At 39.1% G+C, this 21,439-nt stretch overlaps 1 protein-coding gene across 4 annotated transcripts in view; it reads left to right on the forward strand.

Moving 5' to 3' along the window:
• CRB1 (crumbs cell polarity complex component 1) overlaps positions 1-21,439 on the forward strand; it is a 101,310-nt gene that overhangs the window by 62,109 nt on the left and 17,762 nt on the right. For 2 of the 4 annotated variants that reach the window (XM_080602118.1, XM_080602119.1), the window contains exons 6-11: positions 3,380-4,333; positions 7,808-8,358; positions 8,745-8,910; positions 11,891-12,797; positions 13,766-13,894; positions 16,887-17,013. In XM_080602118.1, the coding sequence (XP_080458244.1) occupies positions 3,380-4,333; positions 7,808-8,358; positions 8,745-8,910; positions 11,891-12,797; positions 13,766-13,894; positions 16,887-17,013 (2,834 nt within the window). The remainder of the gene's footprint in view (positions 1-3,379; positions 4,334-7,807; positions 8,359-8,744; positions 8,911-11,890; positions 12,798-13,765; positions 13,895-16,886; positions 17,014-21,439) is intronic. The other 2 variants (XM_080602120.1, XM_080602121.1) reach the window with 2 other exon arrangements.

Raw genomic sequence — 21,439 nt, forward strand, 5'->3', positions numbered from 1 at the left:
GGGTAACGCATATATTTGTTTAATCAAAATGAAAATTAGTGGCATTTAGCAGAAGTATGCTTGAATAAATGCTTTTGTCATTCTGCTTCTGTAAGAAAAGCTTTTCTGCTAAATATGAAACATAGTTCAGTTAAGAGGTTAATGGGTAGAAAACAGCTACGCTATAACGGTAGTAAGTGAAAAAAAGGAGACAAAGGTATGAGTGGTGTTGTCAAACAGAGTCAAAGGAGCTGTTTCATCTCTGTTTTGAATAAAAATTCACAGGAGGAAAAATTAACTATTATCTATCAAAATATAATAAAAAATACAATACCTTTATCTGAAATTTTAGGTAGGCATATAATATATTTAGAAGAGAAAATGTTTTCAATTCCAAAACAGAAACATGTTTAGCTGAGCTAATACATGTAACCACTGAAGAAAAATAGTTCCCCTTGCACTTGCTTTTGGTATATCTTTTCAGAATCCTTTTTTTTTTTTTTAATGCTAACTTCTCTTCCAACCTGAGCTATTTGAACTGCTTATACAGTTCTATAAATATTGACTAATCCTTTTATCTAGAGTGCTTTTATCTTGAGTGACAGTGGTCTTTGCTTGCATAGCAGTTGGCAGATAACAAGCAATATCAACCACCACTTGTAAGAACAGCTGATTTATTTATTCCTTCTATGAAGAAAAATGGTTTATTACTTGTCTTTTGGTGTGACCTATATTTATGTTTGTGCTAATCTTATTATGAAATAGCAGACATTTGAATCTATATTTATATGTATACATAAACAAATATTTATAGAGGTATCCCCCAAAACCATTATTTTTCAACATATTAATACCATTACTTAGAAAATAAGCATTTGTATTCAGTCACTGAAATGCTTATGAAATTATATATATTGAGGTCTCTCTGTGATAGTCACTTTGCATTTAGTAACTGATATTATTCACCATGGGCAAAGAATGCACTACCAATATGTCTCTTCTCATAAAACAAATTTAATTTCTTTGTTAGACACAGATGCTTGTGTTATTAGTGTGTGATCTAAATTTACAGGCAGAAACATATATGATTTTCAAACAAGTTTAGGATGTTCATGAAACCATTTCATTAATTTTCCTTCCAATTTTATGAGGTAGAAAACAACACAGACACTGAACGTTACTGTGAAGTTGGGTTCAGTTCACGCATCTATTTCACCCTTTCAGAGGACAAGTCACTATTGCAACGTGCCACTGACCACAAGCTGCAAGGCAAAGATGATGCCTTGCAGGTGCTGTGGGATAATAAACAAATATACTCAGAGCTGAACATGCAGCAGCTAAGCATCTAGACAGACTCCATAGCATGCCATTCACTTGTCTGATGTTTTCTATGAAAGGTTTAATAGGAGCTCCTGGTCTGTAAATCCTTATGTTCGCCCTGACCACTCTGAGGCTTTATGGCAAGGCATACATACCCTATCCTACTGCTTTTAGGCTGTACTAATTTTTCTCTCTGACACAAAAATCTAATGAGACCGATATTTCTACAGCTGTCATAGTAAAACTGAGTAGTACACAAGACCCGTGGTCACATTGCTCTGTATGTCAAAGCAGGAGATGTACTAAAACATTGACTGAAACAGGAAACAGCTCACGGTAACTTCACTTTTCATATACCAGAACAGTAAAAGCAGGACAAGTCACTAACACAGAAATTGCCACAAACTGGGTAAAGCAGGCATTGTTCTGGCCCCCAGTCAGTAAAGGTTTGGGAAGTGCATGTCACTTTGAGAAAGTCAGGCCTAATGATTCGTATTTCTGCCAGATGCCACTACACATTAAGGTATACACAGACATCTCACATCAGAATAAATATAAGTCTGGCTGGAAAACAGAGGCTGCTGCGGTAAAACCCCACTGTCAGACCAGAAAGAGCACTACGGTGCTGGATAGTTTCTGCTTGAAGCTTCAGATCATGTGCTGTAATTGAAGGAGGGGACTGTAGTGAGGAAGATCACTGCTAAGAGGGCCTTTTGCATACATGCTATGACCACTTCATTCTGTCCAATCTTTAAAACAAATCTCGGCCAACTCCCAGGTCCCTTCTGGCTCTCAGAACTTAACCGCTCCCTGAGATAGGTCTAGTTACAATTATGATTGAATAAAGTGGGCAGGCGGGGAATTAGCCTGAGTAAATACATTTATCTGCTGCTATTTGAAGCTATTTGTTGTGGCTGAATGCTGCTCTGTGATTTTCCATGAAAAACGACTGCATTTTGCTATAAAGCTCTATGTGAATTTGCATGTAAAACTAGGTGTGGTGCCTTGTACCTCGCTGCAACTCTGAGAGTCCCAGCATACCTCAGGATCTAATTTACAGGCACCTAACATGATAAGCCAGTGACGAGCTGCTTGAGGCAATTCTGCTGCAGGGACAGGCATAATTATGTCTATTAATTACTCTGTGCAGACAATACTTTGCAGTTAGTTCCAAACTAGCATTTCATATTCTTCTCCAGAACAGGGGAAATACTAAGAGCTGTATTTTGCATGAGTCTTCAGAAAACATTTGGATATTTTGAATGCTTCCAAGGGAGATAAGAAACAGATTTTCCCTGATCCATTTCATACTTATCAGTCACTTGAATGTTCAAGGGAGAATTACTATAATTACAATTTTATAGATAAACAACAGTGCAGAGGGATAAGCAGATTAGTTTTACAAGGCAAACAGATTTGTCTTTGTGCAGCCTGACCCACTATGCATACTTGGTTTACATCTATCAAATTCCAGTCAAGTTGAGATGAGGAGCTCTCCTTTTACACAATAAACAAGAAGCCATGCACTACGTGGAAGAAAAGGAACTATGACTCACTATCACCCATGCTTTAATCATCAAGCTCTGGGATGTTTGGGAAGATATTCTGTTCCTCTTTTCTTACTTTATAGTTTGCAAATAGGACAAGTAAAGGATGTTTCCCTGTAGATACACAGTACCAAGAATATTTTTCTGGGCCACATGGGTTCAAACGCTTCCAACAGCTTTTCTCACATCCTCATGTCCCAAGTGAATTCTCCTCTCAGTACAAGATCATAGCTGATGGACCAGACATCACCTCTGCTTCCATCCGTGAACAACTGCAGTATGCAACTGCTCCTGAAATGTGCAACTGCACATTTATTGTGGACAAGGTGCATCTCACTGCATCTCACCCCAATTTTGATAGGATTCAGGGATGCTCTTTGGATTTCTCACTGTAACACTACACAGCTCCCTGTTCACTCTGAGAATTTAATTCTTAAATTAAAGGTAATTGAAGAAAGCACAAGTTCTTAAAAACACAATTCTGGGCTCTAGTTGTTCACTCCAAAATGTCTAATTCTTTGTTTATTCTTCAGGTATTCACTGTGATGAAGACATCAATGAATGTTACATGAACCCTTGCCAAAATGGTGGAATTTGTGAGAATTTTCCTGGGAATTACACTTGCCATTGCCCACCTGCAGACAAAGAAGGGATTTATTATGGTGGCTGGAACTGCACAGAAATTCTCCATGGCTGTACTGATCAGCAATGCCAAAATAATGGAATTTGTATCCCACATTTAAAAAATGGCCAACATGGATTCAGCTGCATATGCTCACCTGGATATACTGGAATACACTGTGAAACCATAACTACGTTTTCTTTTCAAGGAAACAGTTTCCTTTGGTTGAAGAATCCCACGACCCCTAAAAAGCAATCTTTCTATAATGTAAACCTGAGGTTTCAGACTGTGCAACCCACAACCTTTCTGTTTCATCGAGGGGAGAAAGACACATTCGTGAAACTGGAGTTACTGAATGGCTACTTACACTTGTCTGTGCAAGTCAAAAACCAGCCACGGGCTCTTTTGCATATTTCACATAATGTCAGTGATGGAGAATGGCATTCAGTGGAGGTAACCTTGGCAAGAGCTGTTACTCTTAATTTACTTGACAGCTCTTGTGCAGAATCATGTGTCAATAAAACTTCTGCTATGATAGATAATGATCACGTGAGGCTTGCATTTCAGAGCACATTTTTGGGCAGCTTACCAGTGGGGAACGTTAGCAGCAGCTCTCTACTTAACATCAGTAATATACATTCTACACCTTCATTTATAGGCTGTCTTCAGGATATTGAAATAGACTTGAATGTTATTACTCCAGAGAATGCATCACCTGAATCGTCTTTAAATGTCAAGACAGGATGTACTAAAAAGGACTGGTGTGAAAACCACCCCTGTCAGAATAGGGGACGCTGCACCAACCTGTGGCTGAGTTACCACTGTGATTGCTACCGGCCTTACACAGGGCCCCGCTGCTCAGCAGGTAAGATCACGCTGTTGGCATTAGTGTTTTCAGTGGTTGTTCAAAACATACCGGCCTGCTTACCTCAGTGATGAACCAGCACGTGCCTTAGGATCTCTGGAACTTATTGCCCACTGGTAAGAAAGCACAAGAGGTTAGTAGTAGCACATGTTCATTATTTTCTAGTTACTTTCCCAGGAAGGCTGCTTTTCAGCCTGACAAAAAAGTCAGGCTAAACTGGTGGATTCTGCTCATCCAGTTTTAAAATCTTCTTAGCACTCTTAGCACTCCATAAACTCTGGAAAACTGTAGTTCACTGGAGTAAAATTTAGAAAGCAACCAAGTCACTTGGAGTTGAAGTCTTATTTTCAAAGCATTCTTTCAAAATTTTATCCTCAAGCTCTCTAGGCTTTTATAAAGAAACTCATTTAAGGCAATAAAAAGCCAGCAAAAGTACTGCAAGTAAAAAAAAAAAAAAAAAAAAAAGAGAGAGAGATTCCAATTTTACAAAATGAATGGGATTATAGTATTAACTTAATCTGATTAGCCTGAGGAGAAGCCAGGGCTTCAGAGACCGGGACTGAGGCCCATTCATCTCAACCGAGTCCAACATAGCTCTGGGCAGCGGCTGGCAGAGGCTGCTGCTGCCAGATAACTGTTTGGTGACCAGAGGAAGATGTGTCCCTGTCTCAGTGAACACAAGAGCACATCTCAGAAAACAGCCTCTTTGGCAGCGACGACCAGGGATTCAAAAGCTGGCAATGCCTGTAGCACGTTCCCTGCTACAAGTGATCTTTCCAAGTGCAGTCCGAGGCCAAGGGGGAGGACACGAGCAGGTCCCTGCACAGCTCCCTTCTGTACCACATCTGGTGTGGGAATGGCAGCGAGTAACTCTGGAGCTGTAAATGAGCATCCCTCAGGAATGTCTTGGGGTGGCCTCTGCAATCCTTCCTCGGCAAACATTTTAGGGATTTTGAAAAATGCACAGGGCTGAGTCCTCCCTGTAGTGCCTTGCCCCTGCTTCCCCTTCTGCCCCCTTACTAACCATGCACACGTGTTCAACCACAGCAAATGTTTTGGGAAGAAGAATACATACAATAATACGTAGATACACAGATAAATAAATATATGTATGTATATACATTTACCAAGAAATCAAAAAAATGAAGTGCCACAGCAGTGCTGTGGTCAGATGAGAACGAACAGACTAACCTGGTGTAGGCTGGCAGGGCCGCACCGCGGCCAGGGAAGCCACGCTGACTTGCACCAGCTGAATGACTGGCCCCAGGGGCCTATTGAATGTATTGCTGCAGAAAGCTGCAGCTTGAAATGCATTTCAAAATGTTCAAATACAAGTTCATTTTGTATGCTATACTTAATAGTTATCAATACTTTTCAATATTGTTTTTTTCCCTTATTGCAAAATGACAAAGTCTGAGAGGTAATTGTAACAGACTTCTTTGAAGTCTAGCTGTAATTTATCCAAACGTTTGGAAAGCAACTTTGGAGTATAGGACAACATCTGGTAAATACGTTTGCCTCCTTATATGAAGCGAAATTAAAACCAGTCAAGGCCAGGAGAGGCTTATACTGGCATTAGAACTGTTGAGAATGATTAGAAAGTGTGCTTTTTTTTTTTTGCCTTTTTTTTTTCTTCTGCTGACCACAATATTCCTTGCAAATCATGGCACCATGCCATTTTGATACATAGGTTCTAGATATATGCCATATTTAAAAGGCTGTGACAGGTTTCTTAAAAGGCAGAGTGGGGGAGACTTGCGGTAAAGGATAACATAAGAAATGCTAGTGTCTTTTTGAAGAAAAGTTCCTGCCAAGTATTTAATTGACAAGAAGCAATATTTTCTCTACATACACAAAATAACAAACAGATGTTGACTCATTTTGATCAACATCCACATGTTGTGACCCAAGAGGTTAATATTGACCAAGGTGATGCTAGCCATCTCATCAAACAGATCAGACTGATGATATATATATGTATATGCATGTATTTATAAATAGAGGGAAATACAACAAAGTAATTGTAAACATGAAATACCTCTTTGAAGACTAATGATTCATAATTCTAGCAGAAATTTTCTTTTTACCAACATGAAAAAATATTTCAGTCTCTAGTACCAATATTACAGAAGAGGTATCGGCTAAAGAGGTATCATGCCTCAAAAAACCCATTCCAACAAGTACATATTTCTACATACCAGATTTTTAACAGTCATCTAAAAATAAAGGTAATCTTATGCATAGGACTATTTTTTTTTAATTTAATTTATGAAATCATTTAGGAACAAGCAAGGGATTTTTTGCAGTCGCTAGATAATACTACTTTGCCACATAGTCGTGCAGTGTGATTATTAAGGGTCTGTTAGGGGCTTCACAGTCGGTACCCTATTTTCATTGCTTATTTTAATGTAGTCATAAAAAAGAGTAGTGCTGCAGGCAGGAACTTGGCCTATGAGGTCTCACTCTAGGAGTTTTGCTGCGCAAAAGGGGACTGACTGTTCAGCTATGTGAGCATTTAAAAAAAGGCTTGGTTTGTTCTTTCTATGAATTTGATATATTAAAAAATAGCTCTTGAATGTGTTTAGGCAGGAAGTCTATAATGCTGAGGACAAGATCATGAAACTTGAAGTGTAAAAATAGAAACACTTTGTTGTGCTTTAACGAGATGATTCATCAGAATAAAATACGGTTTGGACTACATATTTTGTATCCTTACAAGTCTGAAAATCATTACTGAAAATAGAGAGTAAGGCAGAGAGACAGATGGTTTTGGTTTAATCATTTTAATTGATAAGCAGAAAAAAATAAAAAGGCTTACTCAATCCTGGATCGTTTTTCCCCATGACACAGTAGTGTTATGAGCACTCAGGAATGAGCAGGACTCAAATAAGCACGTACTGAGCTCCAGCAACTGAAAGTCTGTTGAAGAACTGGGGAGCCTATGCAGGACTAAATGGGTGCGCTATTTGGAAGTTGTACACAAGAGGTTTTTGGTGAGCAGCTTTTGACTATTTCTATGATTGAAATCAATGCAAAATAGAAAATCGCATAGATCCAGAATTATATTAACTTCCATGGTCATCAAAGGATCAAAGCAGTTAGTTTCTTTCAAAATTATCTTTCTGATGACCAATCCAGGAAAATGTAGAAATTTCTCCTTATTTAACTGTTTGAAAACACAGCATTACACAGAGCATGACAAAGGGGAAAAATATGCACAATAATATAAAATCTGGTCCTGTACTGTGGCCTAATGTTACAACCATGGAAGCCAACAGGAGTTTTGGAATAGAAGCCCTTTATGGCTGGATCAAGTCCTTTTACATCCATTAATACCAGCACATCTTACTACCATAAGTAAATATTACCAGAAGTAGCTATTTGATCATTGTATTGGCGTCTTTGTCGTTTAGCCCTAACTATTTTATTTTTCTCCCTTCTCTCTCTCTTTTTTCCCCTGTTGTTAATCCCAAGAGTATATTCCGGGCCGGTTTGGATCTGAGGACTCCTCAGGCTATGCTGCTTTTTCTGTTGATGCCACTCAGAACGAAAATCTGAATATATCAATGTTTGTCCGAACACGCAAATCTTCTGGCTTGTTACTGGCTTTGAGAAACAGTACGTCCATCTACATAAGAGTCTACTTAGAAGGTGGGAAACTCACAGTATTAGCTCTAAATTCCATAAAATTATTAGGGAAACACTCTATGAATGATGGAAACTTCTACTTAATAATGTTAAAAATAGAACCAAATAAGATTGAACTGTTCCAGTCCTCTCAATACCTAGGCTTTATTTCTACTCCAGTACTATCCACCCAGCGTAAGAAAATTCTTTACATCGGAGGCCTACCAGATAACAGAGAAACTAATAGAAATGGCAGGTATTTCAAAGGCTGCATCCAAGATGTAAGAGTGAATAACCAGCCACTGGAATTCTTCCCTGTCACCAATTCTCAGAATTCTTTTATCAACCGAACCCTGATCAATGTCACCCAAGGCTGCATGGGTGACAACCTCTGCAAGGTAAGAAGGACATTTTTTGTAACATTTTCACAAGTTCATCATGGGTAATTAAAAAATAATATTTCTTACCTTTCCATACAATATTTGATAATAATGATATCTTAGGAAAATGTGTAGAAATGCTAGAAAAAGCAGATTCTGTTACATTACATACGATGGATATCAGCAGCAAGATGTATTAGCATAGTAGAGAATGAAAATATTTTAAGGTTACAATACTGTTGTTCACCAATTAATTACTCTATGCAGTCTTAGCACTGGTCTTTATTTGCTTTCCATCTGAAATAAACAGAATTATCCTTCTTGCCAAACAGTCCCATATCCTTAGAGTTGTGAGTCCACCAAGATTTGTTCATACTTAGGTTGTCTCTTCTCTTTCCCCACAGTCCAACCCTTGCCATAACGGTGGCGTATGCTATTCACTCTGGGATGACTTCACTTGCACATGTCCCCCTAATACAGCAGGGAAAGCATGTGAGGAAGTTAAGTGGTGTGAGCTTGGGCCCTGTCCTCATGAAGCACAATGCCAGCTGGTGCACCAAGGATTTGAATGTAGGTACATTTCAGTTATTCCTGTCATCACTGGAGGTTAGAAACGACTGAAATTTTCATCAGCATTTCCGTAAAACTCAATATTCACTTTTTTCAAGGTTCATTCAAATGCTATTTCTATATTATTATAATAATCCTGTTAATTATAAGTAGAGTCAAGTTAATTGGAAAATTCTGCCCTACCAAACACAGGCATTTTCAGCCAGACCCCATGACACAGACACTGATGTTTGCAAGACCTTCACATTTGACTTTTTCAACACAACGTGTCAAGGTTGGTGGTGTAGTGATGTATTCTGCAGAGTGCAAGTTTACCCCACATCCCTCTACTGCAAAGAGATAAGAGGATAGCTAGTGTTGGATTAACCTTAGGATGTTCTCTACCCTCTTGAAAACACAAGCTATGTGACATACATTGCATTACTTGATTTTCTTTAATGTTAAAGAAAGATGTTAAAGAAATGTTTGAGGAAAGTCACCTTAATGTCACCAGTACAGCTATTAAACCAGTATCTTCGTAAGAAGCACTCGCATTACAGGCAGTCTATTAGTTTGAAAAGCGATGGCCATTGGCTGTCTTAAGAACATTAGCCATCCTGAAATGTCTTTATTCGCAGAATTTAAAAGGCAAGGAAGGATTATGAAGAAATATTTTGTCTTTTTTTTTTCTATTAAAGAAAGTCTTAATGACGCTGTGAAGGAAGATAAATACACAAAATCTGATGGAAGCTGTTAGAATGTCTGACATTCTTCATGTCATGACTCTTAGGAATGAGAAGGTTGGTCATCAAAAGATTTATACCATAGCCAATTAAGAAGCAAATCAGTATCATGCTATTTTCATTGAGATTGTTAGAATCAGCACTGCATCACTTGTTAAAATTTACAACTGAAATTAAAATAATTACTGAAATTAAAATAATTGCACCTTCTATAACAGACATATTTAATGACAACACCAAATATGTTCTCTCATAAAATTCACTACTGCATTTTAATAAAACATGAACTCCAACTATGAAAAAAAAAAAAAAAGAGAGAGAGAGAAGAAAAGAGAGAGAGAGAAGCTAGGTAGAAGAAGCTGAAGTGGGGAGCATCAAGTAACCACAAAACCTTATGCCCAGCAGCACAACTAAGACTAAAAGCACATCCAGATGCCTAGCTGTGGTCAGGATTTAATAAGATTTCAGCAGGAGTATTTTAGCTTTTAAGCTTAAAAACAGCTAAAACAGCTTTGTGAAATGTTTAAAGAATAATTTAGAATTAATTTAAGAAATAATTTTTGAAAAGCTCTGAGTTTCATTTTTGGTATGGTTTCCTTGGAGGAAACCTCTCCTGTGAGAAAGACTGCATTAGTATTGGGATAGACAGTCACTGAGCAATACAATAATTCACGGTGCTTATTGCCTGCGTCATTGGGAGGTTTCAGGTAAATTGCTTTAGCATTTACTCTGCAGTGAACGGCAAGTTCTCATCTGCTGCTGCTCCCCAGCCATAAGCTTGCACTGGGGTTCCCCGGGGTTCTTTTTCCTGAGATTTACTGAGCCCAGAGAAAGCTCAGAATTACCCCTTACCTCAGTGCTGGGATCTTGCAGAGCTAAATTTGTCTGAAGTACAAGCAGAAGACATTCCTCCTGTCTTTCCTCCCTGTCTATAATTCTCATAAATCTCAGAATGTGCAAATTTACAGTCCACTGAGTTAGTGCATTTTAGTAGAAACCATGCTAATGAAAGATGTCAAATACCTTTGCGAAGACGTCCATAAAACTGCCATAATGCTGCCCATCACTTTCCACTCACAGCAGTATAAACTGAGTCCTCCGCTGCCCTCCCAGTCCCGCCAGCGCAGGCTCAGTGCCGGCAGCGAGGCTGCGGCAGCCTGCACGCAGCGGGAGAAGCTGGCTTTAAGCACAACAGGCACGACTTCCTACATCGATTTTGAAGTGGCTTTTTGCCAGCTGACTTCAATGAGAGTCATCCTTTTTGCATCAGTGAGAGTAAATTGGGATCCAACCAAATACTTTCTAAAACTTCTTAATGCCTTATCTAAGAAAAGAGGAATTGAGAACAAAGGTTCACCCAGTGGTGGACTGGTCTATCATGGGGAAAAACTAGTTGCTGATGCATAGGGAACAAACACAGACAAATACGTCTCCTTTGGAAAAACTCTCAGCCTCAGGTCTGAGCTGTATACAGTCATGGTCAACTCCTCTGCCTAAGGAAGAACAAGAGATAACACCAACGAAGCAGAGAAGTGCAAGGAAATAGTACCTATCATTTCCTACCTACTGATTACAAATGTGAATACAGGAACTGATATTGTAGACAAGTACTACAATGAGAAGAAATACCTAATAGCTAAATACTTTTTCAGTCTTAATATACTCATGCAACTAACATAATCATTTAACCACTTCCCAAAATACCATTTAAAATAATATCAGTATGGTTACATCAGTCAGATTTGGCTATGTCTATAAAAGCCTATAAAAAGCTATTGAGCCCCATCAGCCTTGCTGACCTGGTCTTTTGCTAATGTTTCTTTGCTAAGTGCCCAAGATAGGCTCCCCTTGTAAGAAGAAGCAGGACCAACTATTACCTATGGTTATGTACTTACATAGATAGGTTCTTCTACTACAGATACTTCTGATTTACATTACAGTAAATAAGGCCAGAGTTTGGTCACTGTCCCCCTTCTCAAGTCACAGAGAAATGCACTCAAAGCTCCAGAAATAGAGCTTCAGGTGACACAAAGCCACGCAACTCCCGTGGCACCAGGGACGCTGGTGCTGGCACTGCCCTGTAACCTCTGTAGCTGTAAGAGGCAAGCAAGGATCACTGAAACACTGCTGGAATTCGGTTGTTTTTCAGCAGATACAAAAGGAATTAAATGACAGGGAGCATGGGGGCGCTGAAGAGATACTGTCCGCACATACTGTTTTAAAGCTGGCCTGGTTTTTCAATTATTATCTTTGCACAGGTCTTGCTAACGCAGTGTTTAGCGGCCGAAGCAGTGCGATATTTTACAGAAGCAATGGAAAAATCAGCAGAGACCTCACCAATATCATATTTGGCTTTCGAACTAGGGACACAGATGTGATACTGCTGTATGCAGAGAAGGAGCCAGAGTTTGTTACCATCAGTATTCACAACTCCAAACTACTCTTCCAGCTGCAAAGCGGCAACAGCTTTTATAAGCTGACCCTCGCTAGTTCACTGCCTGTGAGTGATGGGAAGTGGCATCAGGTGATGGTCTCTATGGTGGAGCCCCTGTCCCAGTTCTCGAGGTGGCACATTGATATAGATAACAAGAAAGACACTGCAACTAGCACAACTGCCACAGGAAGCCTCAACTTTTTAAGAGAAGAGACAGACATCTATGTGGCTGACAAGGCTTTTGACAGTCTGGATGGCCTGCGAGGATGTATGAGCACCATAGAAATCAGTGGCATTTATCTCTCATACTTTGAAAATGCTGCTGTCCACACTAAAAAACCTCAGGAGGAACAATTTCTCAAAATATCTGCAAACCCTGCTCTTACTGGCTGTTTGCAGGTGGATGCCTGCAGCTCAGATCCCTGTATGCACGAGGGGATATGTGAAGACTTCTACACCTCCTACCGCTGTGTGTGTGCTCAGGGATGGACCGGCACCCACTGCGAGACCAACATCGATGAATGCTTTTCCAACCCCTGCGTTCATGGAAACTGCACGGACAGGATTGCCTCATACGAGTGCATTTGTGAGCCCGGCTACACAGGGTTAAACTGCGAAGAGGACATAGACAACTGCCATGGCCACCAGTGTGCTAACGGGGCCACTTGCATAGACGGGGTTAATGGATATTCGTGCCTGTGTGCTAGCAACTTCACCGGAAAACTCTGCAGGTAATATAAACAAGGCAGGTCACAGAATCACAGAATTGTCTAGGCTGGGAGAGACCTCCGAGATCATCTAGTCCAACCTCTGACCCATATGATTTTTTCAGGTGTCATCTGAGGGATTACTACACCACTGGTGCTGCCATTTAAATGCACATCTAATAATCTTTCTGTACATTACAGACCTGTATTTTATATGCTATGCATCTATTTACACATTAATTGTGGCTGCAGAATTGACATCTAAAAAAATCTGCAGTACAGAAAGCTTTAGAGATCAGTTAGATGTGGATCAGTTGGAAGATGCCTTATATTGGCCCAACATGCTCTATCTTGTATGTTAGATCCCTCTTTTTAGATCTTCTAAGATATCTGGGTGTCACACAGATCCAAGCCACTAACCTAGGCAGAGCACTGCCCCTTTTTTTTGTTTTTCCTAAAAAAACAATGAATCATTAACTTGCCAGAAAATCCTTGAAAAGGCAAACCCCAATTCAGGCGGTTAAGTATGAGTAACACGGCACGCTATGTGAGCCTCAGGCTCCAGCTCCTGCTGTCCGTCCACGGACAGTGCAGCTCTACTCCCGCCCCAGCCCTCCCCTCGCAGCACAGTCAGCGGCCAACCCGCAGCACCAGCCTGCAAACACACAGCCATGGGGTTTCCTCGCCAGGGGGAGAACCAAGGAGGCACCAGGTGTGTGCAGCTCCAGGGCTGGGTGGTCACCTGCAGGTAGAATGTGACACCTACCCCGTTCGCATTGGGCAGTATTTGCCAGTAGGAGCACTGTGCCTTCTGTTCGGAGACTCGCAGTGCTAGGTTCTGCATTCAGACAACAAATCTGCAAGGTAGATCTCAATATTTTCCACTAAAGCAATGGACTAGACTCAAAGGAGAAGGGGAGAAAGCACAAGACATCCAGAAGTGGACAAGGAAAGAGCAAATAACAACTGCTATTGCCTTCTTATTTATCTAGGTACAGAAAATTACCGCATACAGTTTGTGGGAATGACGACAGAAATCTTACCTGTTTCAATTACGGCAACTGTACTGATCTCAGCGGTGAGCTGGCGTGTGTGTGCCTGCCGGGATTTGCTGGAGAACGGTGAGACGCTTCACTGTGTGGAGCAAATCGTCCAAAAACTGTTCCGGAAGGGTCTAGAGCGTACCATCTACAGGGGAATCACCCTCCTGCAGAAATACAGACAAAGTTGGTTTTCAAATGCAGCAGTTCCTTGCTTCAGTGCCTTTGAGGTCCCCCAAGTATAGCACTTTTACTCAGACAAGAATCACAAATTAATGCAGTGAGGGTCATTCCAATACAGCACCACCAATTCCAGGACAATCCATTATTCCTTAGCCGGCATCTTACACTTTCTTCTACATGCCTGTTCTTCAGATTCCATGCCAATTTTGTATATGGCAAGGAAGAATATTATCTTTTCACGTATGGACACACATAAATGCACATATCCTACTCATACATAAAAATCAGCTACAGTATACTGACACGAGAATATGCAAAGCTGTTTGTTTTTCACACGTATCCACTGTGAATATACAATCTATTCTACAGGGATGGCATGACATGAAATACTTGCTGGTATTGCAGTTTTTTTTTTTTTTAGTTTGGTTTTTTATTGAACGCTGAAATAGGAAAACAGAATTATTATTTAAAAGTCAATCTGAGAAGTACTTTTTACACCTGACAGTATAGTCTGAAACAGAAGAGGCCATCATCCTTTCCCACAGAAAAATTTGTGTCATGTAGCAGATTGCCACAATTCACTCTTAAACCCTTGTTTGTCGTCTACAAAAGGCTTGGGAATAGGGAAGCTTGAGGGCCTCAGTGCATCAGGTGCTGTAAAAACATACGAGGACATTGTCCCAGTCATAATACAGCCTGAGGTAACGGCACCTTTCTGCATAGAAAGAAAGGGAATGCAGAACAGAAAATGAATGACTTTCGCTCTTAGACGTTAGCATTACATTTTAGTACAATATCCAAAAATTCAATAGCACCAAGCTATGCTGGCTCTGAAAGCACAAAGCAATTTTCAACAAAAGGTTTTAATTCTCTCAAAACTTATTAATCCATGGACTTTGTGGAAACAGTACAGTAAGCCATAAAGGACGGCTGAAATTAAAGTTTCCACCCTCTCAGTGCTCTGTGTGGTTTGCAGACACGTCTGTGCTGTATTGTTTAACTCAGCCAGAAGGTCTGTGTGCCATGCCACAACAGTTAAAAAAAGGTTAAAAAATAAAATAATAGTAATAAAAAAAAAGAGCATATTCTCAGGCAATTCTTTGGTGTGTATTTTTCTCAGGACTTCGAGGTAGAGGGAAAGTGTTTTTTCCTTCTTCCTTTCCCTGCCAGACAACGTGCTAACTACAGCTTTGGGAATGAGCCTTGCTTACATCCATCCCACTGGCTGGCAATAATCTCTATTTTATGGTTCCCATGTTCCTCATATTGAGCAGCAGCCTTGTACCAAGCACACTGCACTATAACTGACTATCACAGCAAGGCATTCTTCTCCAATGTCTAAAATCGACTATTTGTCCTCTTTTCCTCCAGGCTGCTGCAGCATAAACCAGAAGTATTTCTGCGTTTGCAGAAGTTAGTACACCAAATGAGAAAATTTCACCTCAAACACAAGACTTCTTTTTTTCAGAACAACTTCAAATATATCAGTTAATAAGAAAATTCAAAGCAAAACCCTTTGGTATATTTATTGATTAGACTGATAAAGCAGGCGTAGTCCTTTAAGACAATATTTCATCCCTAAGAAAGCCACAGTGTCTTTCCATGTCAATTGATTGGGGATCACAAGCTAACCAAAAAAAAGAAAAAAAGAATAAACTTGATAATATGTGGAAAGGGAAACATGAAAAGATTACTCTTTATTAAAGGAGATATTGCTGTCTCTTGAAAACAGTTTATTCCTTGAATCCAGGCTGGGATTATCAAAATTACCTAATTACCTACTTCAAATCTTCCAGAAGTTCAGCTGAATTCAGGCATCTCATGCCCTGGACTATTTTGTTTTCTAGCTGTTTTCCAGTTTTGCATAGGTTAAGTTCATAGCCATACAGTTTTTACATATTGAATTAATACTTTAATTTCAGCTTTTTGAAGAATGTGAATGTAATTTGTCACTGGAAGAAGTGGTGGAAACTTCTTCATGTATTAATTAAGAAAACCAGCTAAGAGCATTTAATATAAAGAACAGCTCTTCTCTACTGTAACAATTTATTGGGTGGTTATAGATACGATTGAATAAAGCAATTCCTTATAATTTCACACATTCAACTTCAAGGCTAAACATAACTGGAAAAAATAGGAGTGACCAGTAGCATTATTTTAAGAAAAGGAGGTAGGGAATTAAGGGGGAAGCTTTGCCAGAGCAGAAAGGCACCAACTCATTACTTGTTTCCAAAAAATCTCACACACTTTTCATTAATGTTCAATTGGTTGCTTTAAGAAATTGAGAGCTCGGGTTTCCTTTCTCATCAGAATTAACTCAAAAGCATGCAATGATACATATTTAAACTTCTAAAACATTACTCTGCATCTCCTTTACTTACCATTTTCGGTGCCCATGTCCTCGGAGAGACTGGGTAGGAGATTGCGCAGGGCACGTAATGGCATTTCTAATTGAGAAAAAAGCTAGTATTCCCAGAGGCACTCTTGTGAAAAAAAGTATGCGTTTGACTTAGGTCCTAATTACTGATAAGGAAAATGTGCCCTCATCTTGCAGTAACAATGAAAATGGACAAGCAAGCTTTCAGCAGAGCTGTGCTGGATCCAGCTCTAAAATCATACAGCAATGTACATTTCATGTTGCTAAGCACCATTAACCAGGAAATACTCCACAGAAAAGACATTTCCAGCTTATCTATCTGTATTTGAAAATAACCCAGGAAGTTCAAGATTTAAGCATGGCTAATAATAAGAGCATAAACACATGTGGAAGTATACTACGTGTTTCAGAAAGAGCACCCTCCCACCAAAAAGCTTCTGAATTAAAAATGTGCCAGTTTTATGCATTTTGTACGTGATTTCAGAGGCTCACTGTTTTCTCTCTTACCTCTAGGTGTGAAAAGGACATTGATGAGTGCAGCTCTGACCCGTGCCTAAACGGGGGCCTCTGCCAGAATTTGCTCAACAAATTCCACTGCCTCTGCGACGTGAACTACGCTGGGGACCGCTGTGAGATCGATGTAAGCGACCTCTCCTTTTTTGTCTCTTTACTCTTGTGGCAGAATCTCTTTCAGCTTCTCTCCTATCTCATTCTGCGAATGGATGATGATCCAGCAGTCGAGTGGGGTGACCAGGAAGACTATTAGCAGCCTTTTAACTCTTGGTTTAGTGCAACAGAAGATGCCTTGACCAGACAGCATAGCAAAGCAATGCAAGCATCTGAATTTTAAAAATCATTTTATATTTTTTGAACTTATGTGAAAGATTCAGTTTTATATAATCATTCTTCAACTTTGGTTGCAACGTGGAAACAAACCTCTTAGGTGACATCATGTTCCTTTTAATATAATATAACAAAGTGAATGATGAGAACTTTGTGGTGCAAATGCTCAGGACCAAGTTCTTGCCTATTTCATGAACCACTTTGGATCTGTGTTAGTGCTTTCACTTCATTTTAGATCAAATGCTAGCAGATCTTAGAAAGTGTCTCGTCCCACCTCCACCCAAGCATTTCACCATGTGCACACGGCCAACATGAGCAGTGGGGCACACGAAGAAGCGATGCACACTAAAGGGAACTAAAGATACACTGATGGTGGCAGTCAAGCCCTGCTGCAATGGGTGGCAAAGATCCACTGCCTTCAGCGTGGCTAATTTTACCATAAAATCTTACTGATGCCACTATCTCTGCATCACATACTATGTTCACTGCTGTTTCTTTGACAGTTTAGTCTCCTACCTGTGAAATCATGTATAGTATTTTTGGCTAATTAGATACTGGTTTGGATTAGCAGTTGGCAACGCACTGAGCCCACTTGTACATCCATTTGGATTAGTGCAATCCTACACTGATAACTCCAATCCTGCATCTCTGCTCCAGTAGCCTCTACACCTCCAATGCATTGTAATGAGATAAGCTGCAGCTGTCTCCATCTTCATTTTGATTCCTCTTTCAAGAAAAAGTCACTATGTACATTAGGTTTTAAAATCATTTGCCTTTTTTTTTTTCCAAAGACTACTACAACTTCAGCTAAGTCTATGTAATCCATCAATAGATATGAGTGTCACCAGACAAAAAATCATTCTTTTATTCCTTCTGAGGAAGAAATCAAGGTAGTACAGTTGATTGGTTGTACATGGATTCTTTAAACAATGAAAATTAGGGACATGAAAATTATGAATACTGAGAGGTTTAGCAAAAATATAAAAACTGTAAAAAATGTAAAATATCTGAATCTGTAGATGCCTTTGGGAGAGTAGACACACTGGCATATATTGTTACGTATAAAAACAGCAGTAAAAAGTGAGTTTTTCTTTTTCTAAACAATGCTTTAACGCAAAAGCCATTCATGAACTGTGCAAACATTTCTTCAGGCATTCATGATCACATTATATTTGTATAGGTTCTGTACTCCTTTTAGTCATTTAAAATAGTGTCCTTGAGTGATGGTGGCAGGTAGCAGAGTTACAGGAAGAACTAACTAATGTTATACAATGAGGTTTTATGACTCCACTGAGTCCTAAATGAGATACTGAGGTTCCTGTTTTGCCACAGCAGGATACAGCAGAAGATACTGCCTGAGAATCAAGCCTCTGCTTTTTATTTCCAACCTTTCCAAAGTGTCCCCAGATTGGTTATTTTTTTCTGAACACCATTCAGAGCATAATTTCAGCAACACGAGTATTATTAAAAAGATGACTCATATTTTCAGAAAAAAACCCACCACATTCTTTTACACATTGGTGGAAAATACCATGATTCATCCCTGTGATGTCACGAATCCCTGTATCAAGGACCTGCCTTAGCATGAAAACTTAAGCACATTTACTTGTAACAATTGTATTACACAAGGATAACTTCTTTGTTATCTTTATCTTAACAGAAAAGTGGTTTGGGTAATTTTATTTTTGATCTCTTATAAAAAAAAAAAGTATTATTCAGCTAAAAGTTCCTTTCCTCACTGTAAGCAAGCAATAAATACGAGATGGGAATGTATTTTCCATCACTGGGGATGAAATTACTGTGTCAGAGTCAAAACCAAAACTGTTTTCTATCAGTTGTAGGGTTTAGTTACGTTTCTTAGTGGGAATGATTTATAACATTTTGAAAAATGTAACACAGAACACAGGCAAAGACAACAAACCAAAACCAAACAGTATTTTGGATTTTTTTTTTTTCTTCAATGAAAATACAATTTTGGATAACTGTTTTTTTTTTGGCTGGTTGTTTTTTTTTTCTCTCCAGAAAATAGTAATATGATCAATCTTACAATTTCAGAGGAAAATATATACATTTTTTTAAATGAAATCAATACTTCAGTGTCACGTTTGCATTTTGGTTTGAAATACCAAGGTAAAACAAACCAAAATGAAAACATTCCCTTTGTTCTGAGTTAAAATAAAACAATGTATTATGCTGAAAATTTTACTGCAGACCATAGTTATCATTTCATCCTGGCTTAAAATGTTTCTTGGTATAGTATTATTGAAACAAAAAATTTAGATGGCACCAGAAATAATTTGAAATGAAAACTATCATACCATTTTCAAATGCTAAATAAAAGCAAGGAAATATGAATTCTGAAAATTCTTACGAAGAAAATGATGCTTCTAACCAAAGGTTTCCAAACCGACCTTTTTAAAAAAAATCAAAATAAAAAATCACAAGAATTTTTTTGGTTTTATCTCAAATACCACATAAATAAATTGAGATGTTATGTACAGAGTATGGATAAACTACAGTTAGCAAAAATTTCATCCTGGTATTAACATTGAAGAAATCTAGAAACCAACGCATGTATTAATACAGTATGTCTGACATACTGTGGCTGTAAGCACAGTACGCAAACTAACAAATGTATCTGTATAGAAATTCCAAAACTCTCTTCAACACTAGAAATTTGATGTGAGTGTACATGCTGTATTAAATATGGGCTTTATATGGATTTAAAGGAATATGGAAGTTACTCATCTAGAATATACTACCTGCAGAGCAGCAGTTCAGTCGTTCAGTCTGTCTGCGTGCACACTGCGAAAACGTTCTCCATTCCTGCACTCGAATTCTTTCCTTCCTCGCATGCCTTGTCATCACGAAGCATCTCTCCACTTCAGCTACGCTGCTCCTTTCCTCTCTGTACTTCTGTATGCTCTACTACATTGTGCACGTGTACAGGACTTTCCTACCTTTATGCACAAAATAAACCCTCTGCCTTTGTCTCTCTGTCTGCTCCTCATTTTCTGCTATCGGCTCTGTCCATTTGCATCAGGTGTGCCATGCTTTGCCCACCAGCAGTGGTTCCATCTCCCAGTTGCTCTCGGGATCGCTGGCAGCACCCAGGGCAGTCGCTCTCCTGGGCAGCCCCCGGTGTCTCGTGCAGCACAGCTGAACAACTCATCAGCCCCAGACCAACAGCTCAGAGAGGAAGGGCTTACAAAGGGCCCACATGGCTCAAAGTGACTCTTACTACTTGGTTCCTCCCTACAATACTTACAAAAAAAAAAAATCAATACTTACCAAACCGTTGGGTGTTAGAAGGTCTCTGTTAGCATTCCGACAGCGACAGGTCATCCTTTCCCTTTGAGTTGTCACAGCCCGTGCACAGATCTCCAGTGGAGAACAGACTTCACAGGTCTAGTTTAAAAGGTTAAGGGAAAAAAAAAAAAAAGAAATTCCAGATTAATTAAAATAACGTTATCAACAATATTGTTTAAAAGAAAGGTAAGTTTAGGCTGTTTTAAAGAAAAAAGTTTTAGAAACAAATAATAGTTGAAATAGTGAAAAAATAGTTGGATGAATAAGGATGCTAAGCACTAGTTTTTGTGTGATTTTTGGATGATAACTCCTACTTCTGACCCTTAAAATCCAGGTTCTGAGGGACCCTCCTCTGCAGCTGCTCTAATGCAATTCAGGCTCTGCCAGCAGCACCCTATCACAGTTTTAGCTACAAAGAGCCCATGTGTTTGTGAATTTGAAAGTATCCTCAATGCTGAATGTTATTTGAATTCTCTTAATCTCAGTTCATTTAATTTTTAAGAAACTAGATCCCAGAATCAGTTTACTAAATGCATGTGACTACAGTATGTTGGTGAAACTAAAAATAGCAAAAAAAATCTGTTTCAGACTCACAGTGATTAAACAAGGTTTCTTTTTCTTCATTGCAAATATTTTTCCTGGCCTAACACCCACAGGTTCAGCTGGGAGGGCACTCTACTTGTATATCAGCTTTTAGCACTTGAACTGGAATTTTTATAACTCGATTCAGTGATTTTCTCTAAAAATGACAAAACCTTTAGTTGCAATGAAAAATTCTTCATAATTTCTACCTCAAAAACTGTAGGCTATATAGTAGCCTAAAAAAACAGCCACAGAAACAAACAAACAAGCAAAAAACCTCCAGCAAGTGTTCACTCTGTGATAGCTGGACAACTATTACCTGAAGTACACCT

This window comes from Anser brachyrhynchus (genome assembly GCF_964034855.1).
Source record: "Anser brachyrhynchus genome assembly, chromosome: 8".
In the NCBI taxonomy this organism is placed as follows: domain Eukaryota; kingdom Metazoa; phylum Chordata; class Aves; order Anseriformes; family Anatidae; genus Anser; species Anser brachyrhynchus.